General features: G+C 42.5%; 1 protein-coding gene across 2 annotated transcripts in view; it reads left to right on the top strand.

The window, feature by feature from the left end:
• Nucleotides 1–1,659: 1,659 nt before the first annotated feature.
• The window catches only part of LOC147618843 (U11/U12 small nuclear ribonucleoprotein), a 32,886-nt gene continuing 24,441 nt past the window's right edge, over nt 1,660–10,104 (top strand). For both annotated transcript variants that reach the window (XM_086773922.1, XM_086773921.1), the window contains exons 1-2: nt 1,660–3,918; nt 4,003–4,117. In XM_086773922.1, coding sequence (XP_086630048.1) covers nt 2,186–3,918; nt 4,003–4,117 — 1,848 coding nt within the window. In that variant the 5' untranslated portion in view covers nt 1,660–2,185. The remainder of the gene's footprint in view (nt 3,919–4,002; nt 4,118–10,104) is intronic.

Below are 10,104 nucleotides of genomic sequence, written 5' to 3'. Positions count from 1 at the left end.
CTTGTCCTTTTTTGACATATAAAGTGATTTCTATATGACTACTTTGAAATCCTTATCCAGCCAATAGGCATGAATCTTCTAGTACCAAGCCATAAGAGCTTGTTTTAAACCATATAAAGCTTTCTTAAGTTTACATACCTTGTACTCTTGACTGAATTGGGCAAATACAGCTGGTTGACTCACATAAATTTCTTCCTATAAGTCACCATTCAAGAATTCTATTTTGATGTCTAATTCGTGCACTTTTCATCCATGGTGGGCTGCCAAAGTAGTAACAAATCTGATAGTAGTTATACAAGAAGTGGAGGTAAAAATTTCATCATAATCGGTCCCTTTCTCTTGGGCATAACCTTTTGCAACAAGTATGGCCTTGAACCTGCCCACAGATCCATTAGTCTTTCTCTTGGCTTTGTAAACCCACTTAGCACCAATTGCTTTCTTACCAAGAGGTAGATCTACTAAATCCCAAGTACCATTTTTCTTATGGCTTGAATTTCATCCTACATGTGGCTTTAACCCAAATTGGATCTTCTTGAGCCTCTTTAAAAGACTTAGGTTCATCTACATCATGTAGAGAACTAAGAAATGAAAGGAGATGGTCTTAGCACCGTATCTGGTTCTACTCTACAAAGGAGTATATAATTTGCTATGTTGCAAGGTGCTTCTAACCCATTTAGGCATAAGCCTAGACTCATTTTTGGGGATCTATCAAAATTTAATGTATCTTCTAATAACTGATTAGAAAATTCGGTGCGCCAATTTCTTGAGCATTCCCCCTTGCAACAACAAATGAGGATTAGTAAGCAAAATCTATTGAGTATCAACACTGGTAACAAACCATCAAATATGTCCAAGGAATCAGCATAGGTATATATTTATGGAATTCCATCATAGGATAGGCAAAATCCTCAGTAAAAAGAACTTTCCTAATGACAATGATTTGGTGACATCATGTATCTATAAATTCCTTGGGCTTTGAATGAATATATTAGTATAAGATGTAGGAAATGGTCATTGTGAAAACGTGTTCTTGTTGAAAATTGAAATGAGCTTTGGTCCAAATGTAAGAAGCGCTCCTTGTTTGAGATTTTATCGTGTGGACTTACAAATCTATGGATATATTGAACATAAGCATGGTGATGAGGTACTCAACTATTTTGAGACGTTTTCTTCTAGACTTAGACTTAGGGTTGGTCCTCATAGTGTGGCATGTGTGGGGCTATAGAGGTTGTAGCAAGAGGCAAAGATGGCTCCATAGAATGAGGTGATCTCCAATGATGTTGCTCTATCGTCTAGGTTGGAGGACGAGAAGGTAGTGTAGAGGAGGCTCCCACGTACCCCCTATAACCGCTTCATCCCCTTTCGTGATACATGGAATGTAAGACGTGGTTGGGTGCCATTAGGTGCATTCAAACACGAGCCAATTGAAAAATTCAAAATTTATTTTTTAAAACCCTTGTGGTGATTATGTGCAATAGGTACTAGCAATCCCTACGGGGATAGTATTGCTGGAAGAGGTGCTTCTTCATGCACTCGTCCGCAAGGCGAACTAGCAGCAAATATGTATTAAACACAAGTGTGGTTAAGAGTTTGATGGCATTTCTCAAGTGTGGTTAAGAGTTTGATGGCATTTCTCAAGACGATATCTAATTTCTTTACATCTTTTGGCACATATAAGGGATGAAAAAAGACAGGGGGTTCACTTGAGTACATACTTTGAGGGTCTTGGCACACTTGGGCGGTCTTTGCACACTTTGAGGGTCTTTGCGTTGCCTTGGCCCGATACGATCTGCGCGCGAAACCGATACAGTGCAAGATTTCTTATCGTCTGATTGCAGATTAGGGTTTTCCTGAGCGGTTTTGTCGATTGGGACGATCTCTTATGCTGAGCTGCGCGCTAGGGTTTTCTGAAAGCGTTTTTAGGGTTACAGGCTTGGTATTGAAGAGCTTCACATCGGGGTAAACAACGGCGGTTTTCTACAGTACTTGTTGCAACATCAACAGGTTTTCTTGTGGATGGTTTAGGGTGTTTCTTGCACATGGGTTTTACTGATTTTCCTGTACCATAGAGGGTGGTAATGTGAAATTTCAAGGGTTTTGTCTGCAACCTGCCCTATCATCTTCTGCATTGGGAGAAAAAGTTTCTGCAATGGCCAAATCGAAATTGGTGTAGTTCATAGCTGGTATGTCAGGGCCCCCTTTTTCTCCTGTGGCATGGCCTGCAACCTCTGGTTTTTCTCAGCTCTCAAATGAACATAATAATGCACCCCCGCCGGGTGTCTTTCCAAACCCCAGCGCGTCTTTGCTGTCACAAACCTCTGGTCTTGCATGGAGTTCTCCCGTGGTAATCCCAGCTTCAGTTGCTGGCAATGCACCCTGGGCGCAAATACCAAGTTTTTGCAGCCCCAGAATCATTGTGGGACCGTATGCACAGAATGTTCCCGTCTATCCGAATGTACACACCAGTCAGAGCTATGGAGGACATACAAATACTAGCTATGGAGGGAGCTTTATGCCCCCTCATGTCCCAGGATCTATCTTCACATCAAGTGCACAAGCTCCTCCTTTGAGGCCAACCTTGTCGTTGTCGCCTGCTGTCAAAGCCAATCCCATGCATCTTAGTGATGGTGCTCATCCAACAACAGCGGACAAAATTGATGTTACTAACCTCATTTCGAACTTGAGAGGACTCATCACTCAGGCAAATCAGTCTGTTCGTGAGATCATCAACTTGGTGAAAATGAAACATAGCTCTTTGCCACAGAAAGGTCTGGATCCAGCAGTGGTTGCTAATATGGGACCGGGCCTTAAACTAGCGGTCTCTAAGACAGTAACTGGGGATATTACACACACAAAAGTTTCTTTTGAAGGTGCAGAGAGATCTGATGACCTGTTGAAAGCAAACAAGCTTCTTAATGACATGCTGAAAAATTTGAAGGATCAGGAAGATGTTTCAAATGACCTCTTCTACAAGGATGCTCCTGGTGTGGTACAGGTGCCAGCTCATATGGATGTTGCAAGGGCCGACGGCTTTATATTGCCGAGTTTTGCTATGGGGGAAACATGGGTGGAGCTTTTACCATGGAACAGATCTGAAGGAGATTTGCCTACTAACAATGCACAGGTTCAAAGATCACTGCTGCCATCTAGGTTTTGGTTATTGAAAAAAGAAATTGACATGTGGAAAGACCTTCCCTTGAAATACACATTGACTCAGCTAGAAGCAGCATTGGCTCTGGCAAGGCTTAAAAGGGCAGATCTTAAGAGATGGCTTCTCACGCATTTGCCTTCTTCTGGTGTAGTCCCAGACAGGGCTTTAGCAGGTCATATTCTTGTGTTGGTAGTCTTCTGTCTGAGAGCTGCTCACAGGGAAGCTACCATGATTACTTCAAGATTGTGTACTTCAGAGTATGTGCGCAATGACAGCTCATTTGATGTAGGTAGTCACGGAAAGAATTATGCAGAATCTCAGGAGAAAGCTGGTGCTTCAGTATCACAAATGATTGATTGCAGGGTTTTGTCTGACAGTGCTTGCTGGCTGTCTTCTCAGCTCTCTCTACTTTGTGATGCAGCTGCTAGTAAGAACCTGGTTTTACGTTTATACAGGCATGCACTGGAGGGTGCTGCTTACTGTCTTGCATTCTCACAAACAGGCGCTAATGGTGATTCAGACGGAGGGTCATCATGGGTTGATTCCACAACAGCAGGTGGGGCTAGCCCTGAGAAAAAAGCAGATTATAGTAGCTGCTCTCTGTTGGAAACCAACAGCAACACAAGCAATGAGGCACTTTTTGTCGGTGAAGGAAACTTGTCTTTGCAGCATTTAGCAGCAGCAGTTCTAGCCATTCAAGAGCAAGTAGCTCTCAAGAAACACAGAAACACTGATTCTCACTTTTTTCATGCTTCTTCATCTCAAAGGTGAGGAAACCAGTCATTTGCTAGAACATCAAGGGAGGATTTTGATTCGGCTGGTTGACCTTTAGCTGATTTGATTTGCTACAGGTCAGCTTTACACAGCACAGTCGTTAAAAGGGCTGAAGAAGTGCGTGCAGCCCGAGCTAATTATAGAGCAGTTCTTGAGCATGATGGTTTGATATGGCAGCGACAGCAAAATCAGGTGAGTTCATTCATGTGTTCCCTTTGGTGTACGCCTGTCACAATTTGTGGTTAATCTCTCTTAATTTCTCTTAATCACAGCCTAACCAGTGATTATTAGTGAAAGGAAAGGTCACAACCCGTTACAAGGGTTATTGTGAAAGGACACATCTCATTCAAGAGACACAAATTGTCATCTAAAGACATAACTCTTTGATCAAGAGCCACACCCTTGCATTCAAGATGTGACTCTTCGCTTGTACCTCTTCGGACCGTATTTAAGAAGGCCTTGTGTCTCAATGCAACAACACTCAACTTTCCACTCTACTTGTCTTTACTTTCAGTATTATGTCTCTAATCATGTCTTATAAAGTATTAATAGACTAAGAAGTCCTTACAATGGTATTAGAGCTCTCAAGTTTCGCTCTGTGAGAATGTTAAGGCTTATACCCACAATCCTAAAATCAGACAAAAAACCTAAAATTAGCCCTAGTTAGTGTCGTATGGAAGAGCATGAGAGAATGCCAAAGCCAATTTTATTCAATTTTGCCTATTTGCCCTAGTTTTTTCCTATTCAAGCGGATATAAGAAAAAATCAGAAACCCCTAAATTGAGGCAGGAGACACCTGCTGGGCTGCCTTGCTTGAAGCCTCTTCTTGTCATCAATTCGTGAAGATTGTACCTCTTCAGAGGCTGAAATGGTGACCCCTTACAGAGTCACTGACTCTTTCCTTTTTTATTCTAAACTGCCTTTATACAATAAGGTTCATGACCTTAGTACCTAAAACCACATCAAAATCAGCCCACAGCTCTATAAACAGCCAGCTATACTCATTGAGAGCAAACCGTCACTCCCCCCTCTTCTCTGCACATGCAGTTTCGAGGCCCTCTGTTGCACAACATCAGCCCCTTTCTACAAATTGACCTCCTCCCTAGCGCTAGCACGATGGTGTAGTACTTGCATGTGTTGATGAGCATGCTTCCGCAATCAGGAGTGTAGTCTTGTTCGGTTCCTACAACAAGAGAATTCAGCCTATTTTTATTAAACCACCATGTGTGCTCTTTCCATTAAAATAGACACGTCAAAAAATAAACACACAACATGTGGAATTTCCATGTTAGGAAAACCCATCGTTTCATGACCTTATGGGCACATCACTCCTTGGGTAACAATTTTACATTTTATGGACTGAAGGCACTTACTTGCATTCGCTAGGCACACTTCATCATCTTTCAGTAAATCCTTTTGCTGAGGTGGCTCATGGCCGATGAAATTTACAAGCTTAATTATCTCCACGATTCTCCTCCTCGGGAACTTTCTCTAGAGATGACTCTAGTGTTTTCTCCCGTATCTAATACCTCACGCCATGCCTCACCAATTCAACGTGTGGATCTTTGCCGTGACTATTGCCTAGGAGTAACTGCACCATTACACTTTCCTTTTGCAGTGGCGGTGCTTGTACGTGGGCCTTTTCATTCTATTTTGCTGTATCCTCTTCCACGAGATCGGTCTTTATTCTAAGGTGCCACGTTGGTTTTTCTGCGCGTGATCCGACACTAGACTATTCTTATTTGACATCGACACCCTCTCGAGTCTCTAGTATCCCAGAGTTCTAGCGTGACCATGGGTCGTGCTGATCTCCCACGCTATATTGGGTGGTCTATTGTTGCTCCTCCATTGATAGCCTTGTTGCAACCTTATTACTTATTATATGACTTGCTCTTCCAGCGATGGTTCTCACTAGGGTGCAATAGTGTCTCCAAGAGCTTCAGCAATGCGACCAGGTTCCATCCGCTACCATGGTAGAAGGACAAATTTGGAAGACGAATGTTCTCTCTCGATGGTAGCAGGAGACACTAACCCATATGGTGGCAATGCGAACTCAATTCCGCAAGACTTTGGAGACTCTATTTCATAGATGCAGTCACGTTGCTTTTAACCTGCAAGTTCAACGGCTTCGTTTGACGTACCAATTTCGGATACTGACATTATATCCTTTTAGATGTAGAGGCCGATGATTAAAGTTATTTATCATCTTTTACAAGCATCTAAAACAAAGAAACTAGACATTAAACTCCTTGATTCTTATTCCGACCAACGCAATAAGCGTACTCTTGACCAATGGTTGTACAAGCTCTGCTTGTACTTTGAATCCCTATACCCCAGTGCTCACCAATGCCAAAAAGATTACCTTTGCCTTGTCTTTGTTGAAAGACAATGAATTTTTTCTATTAATGAAGAGAGAGGGCTCCAGTTTATAGATTTGGGCCTCCCATGAGCTAAAATGGCAAGAGAAGGCTACAATGACAAGTGGAGAGCCACACAATAGCTGAAGTGATAAGTGCGAGGCCACTTGTCTCACTTTGATCCACTTTCTAACAAGTGTCAAGCCACTTGTCTCACTTTGGTCCACTTTCTTGCCACATGTCCCAATCTAAGAGATGGGTCCTTCCATATACTTTATCTCTAAAAATATCCCAACTGGTAGACATTCTGTCATAGGCACTTTGCCAACTCTTGGTATTTGCTCAATTTCAGATGTAATGACGCGAACAGAATTTCCATCGGAGTCGAGCCAAAAATAGCAACTCTCCTAAATTTTAGGAGTGTGGTCCTTTGTATTCTAGGATAATCCCCCATTCCCAAAGCTTGTACTTTCCAAATATTTAAACATCCTGGAGTCCACCAGACCCCTTTCAGACCTGGAAATGTCCAGGCTGGTGACATCCTTCCCAGCTTCTTAAAAGTTGTCCGCAACTTTAAGCTTCAAGCCATATATGCAAGATATAATCATGTCCCATCGATTGGGCGAGACGAGACAGTCTCAGAAATCCAATATAACTGAAGAATCCATGTCCCAAAGCAATGGGCGAGACTAAATAAGTCTCCATAATACCAATATCAAAATCATGTCCCAAGATAAATGGGCGAGACAAAAAGAGTCCCATAAGTCCAGATATCATAATCATGTCCCAAGATAAATGGGCGAGACAAATCAGTCCCATGGGCCATAAGTCCAGATATCATAATCCATGTCCCAAGTAAATGGGCGAGACAAAATAAGTCTCCTGCCAACAAGACAGCGGTCCACATGACCCTTGGCATAGACATAAGTCCCGTGCCAATCAGGTATCATGTCCACTTTACCACTTGCACTCTGTGTTGGTACTCTGACCACACACCTTGGCTGAGAGGTGGGCTCAAGTAACAAGATAAAACAATCACTCGCAGGCATAGATAACCTGGTGTTCCATAAGCATTTCTGCTACAGATAGTTTATAGGCATTTCGGCCACCAACTCACACTACCCTCTCAAGTGCCCATGTTCCCTTCCGTCTGCTCTCTATTGTTCTTCCCACACATGGTAGAAACAATCTTCAAGAGAGCACGTAGGACAAGAGAACACTACACAGGGTATGTTGTGCTTGTCACTACCCTTTGAAGTGCCCATGTTCCCTTCCATCTGCTCTCTATTGTTCCACCCACACAAGGTAGAAACAATCTTCAAGAGAGCACGTAGGACAAGAGAACACTACACAGGGTATGTGAATCATGAGTTCCATAAGTCCAGTGCATCCCAAATAAAGGGAGCCATAAAGAATAATCCATCCCAGTAAAAGGGAGTCATAAACATAATCCATAAACCTGAGGATGAATTCAAATCCCTAGAAAAGAAGTCCAGGAATCCATAGACCTGTATACCATAATCCTTGTATACCATAACTCTTACCACATACACCGTGCTAACCACAGACCTTGTAGTAGAGGTGGATTTTATCCATAAAAGCATCATATCCATGAGATATCCAAAGATTTCTTTTCTATAAACTCGGACATATTCGTCCATAGAAATTGCTTGTGAAGCCCAATATCTATATAAATCTCGTCCAAGAAAGAAATCTCCATGGATATAATCCATCCCAATAAAGGGAGCCATAAACAATGTTTTCCTGAAACCATCTCAAGGCAAAAACACCACCTTTCTCCTTGCATAGCTATACAAGGGTTAGTGAACATCAAAAACACTTCATAGTAAATAGCCAAAGCACCAACTTTGCAAACTCAAAGTATACTTAGCTTTTCTTTGCCAGGTTGGTCATGAAGCCAAAAGAAATATCTCGTCACCATATCCTTAAGATATCCTGAGATATATCTCCATATAGCTTGCCTGTAAGCTTGATAATATAATCCACAATATCCATATGGAAAGAGTGCTAAACGTGTGCACATAAAGCCAACTCCATACTTTCAAGATAAATTTTGTGAATTCATAAATCCTTAGACCAAGCTGTCTATTGCTCATGCTCTTGCTTCATAGGCTCTGAAGTGGCTGGCCATGCTTAACAGCAATGATGGTAAGTGTGGTCCCCACTTGAGATTTTTTCTCATCCTTATTGATAGAAGGAAGCCTCCGCTTCCAAGAAAGCCTATGCTCTGATACCAATGAAACTCGCGGCGGCAGTGCCCGGGGGACTAGGGCCTTTTACACACTTGTTGATACCATCAATGCATGTTAAAACACTTAAACATGGCCACAGCCTTAACACATATCCATCATCACTTTGCATAAAAGTTAAAACATAAAGCTGGACATAACATCCACAAATGCTGAAAATGGAGCTTGCACGTGTGACACCACATAGAGGCCGGAGTGGGCCGACCCCCCCTTGGAGTATTTTATTACCCAAGGAGAATAATATCATGTACAAGCTTTGAGGACCTTACTCTCCCCACGGGAGATGCTGGATTATCCCTATACAAATGCCATAACACAGCCCAACACGAGGCAACCAAGCCGGAACATAGACTGTAGAAATGTCGAGCCAACAATATAATCCATATACCTCCGTGTGGGTACTGATTCTTCCCCAAAAACCACGGGTCTTCATGCAATAGAAAGGGTACAACAAGTACAACTCTCCATTCAGCCGGTACAGCAGATACAATGGCTGGTACAGTCGGTACAGTGGCTGGTACAGTCGGTACGGTGGTTGGTACAGCAGGTACAACAAGTATAGAAGTTGGTACAGCAGGTACAATGGATGGTACAGCAAGTACAGAAGTTGGTACAGCCAGTACAGCAAGTACAAATGCTGGTACAACAAGTACAATGGCTAGAAATCATAATAAATGATTAAATACCCTTGTCTTCAGTATTTCTTCGCGATGGAAGCCTCCAAAACAGTCCCCAACAGTCGGTATTCTTCATGGGCAGCCTTCAAGAGAGAGAGAAAGAGAGTAGCCATCATTAGGACAGCCTGTAACGGTGGTAGAGGCTAGTGTGCAGCAAGAGAGCCTCTATTAATGAAGAGAGAGGGCTCCAGTTTATAGATTTGGGCCTCCCATGAGCTAAAATGGCAAGAGAAGGCTACAATGACAAGTGGAGAGCCACACAATAGCCGAAGTGACAAGTGTGAGGCCACTTGTCTCACTTTGATCCACTTTCTAACAAGTGTCAAGCCACTTGTCTCACTTTGGTCCACTTTCTTGCCACATGTCCCAATCTAAGAGATGGGTCCTTCCATATACTTTATCTCTAAAAATATCCCAACTGGTAGACATTCTGTCATAGGCACTTTGCCAACTCTTGGTATTTGCTCAATTTCAGATGTAATGACGCGAACAGAATTTCCATTGGAGTCGAGCCAAAAATAGCAACTCTCCTAAATTTTAGGAGTGTGGTCCTTTGTATTCTAGGATAATCCCCCATTCCCAAAGCTTGTACTTTCCAAATATTTAAACATCCTGGAGTCCACCAGACCCATTTCAGACTGGGAAATGTCCAGGCTGGTGACAATTCCTATCACTGACTGTGTCTTGCGGTAACCCGTACAGTCTAAACAATTGCTCTATAAACTGCCTTGCTAATTGCGTAGCTGTAATGGTCTTCCGGGTTGGTAAAAATCTAGCCATTTTTGTCAAGCGATCTACCACAACCCAAATAGAATTGTGGCCTTGATGTGTCAATCCAGTAATAAAATCCATGGAAATACTTTTCCATTTATTAC

This window comes from Cibotium barometz, chromosome 34 (assembly GCF_041138505.1).
Source record: "Cibotium barometz isolate CiBa-2024 chromosome 34, ASM4113850v1, whole genome shotgun sequence".
NCBI classification, from domain to species: domain Eukaryota; kingdom Viridiplantae; phylum Streptophyta; class Polypodiopsida; order Cyatheales; family Cibotiaceae; genus Cibotium; species Cibotium barometz.
The sequence above is the reverse complement of the archived record's forward strand: the minus strand, read 5'-3'. Positions and strand labels throughout refer to the sequence as shown.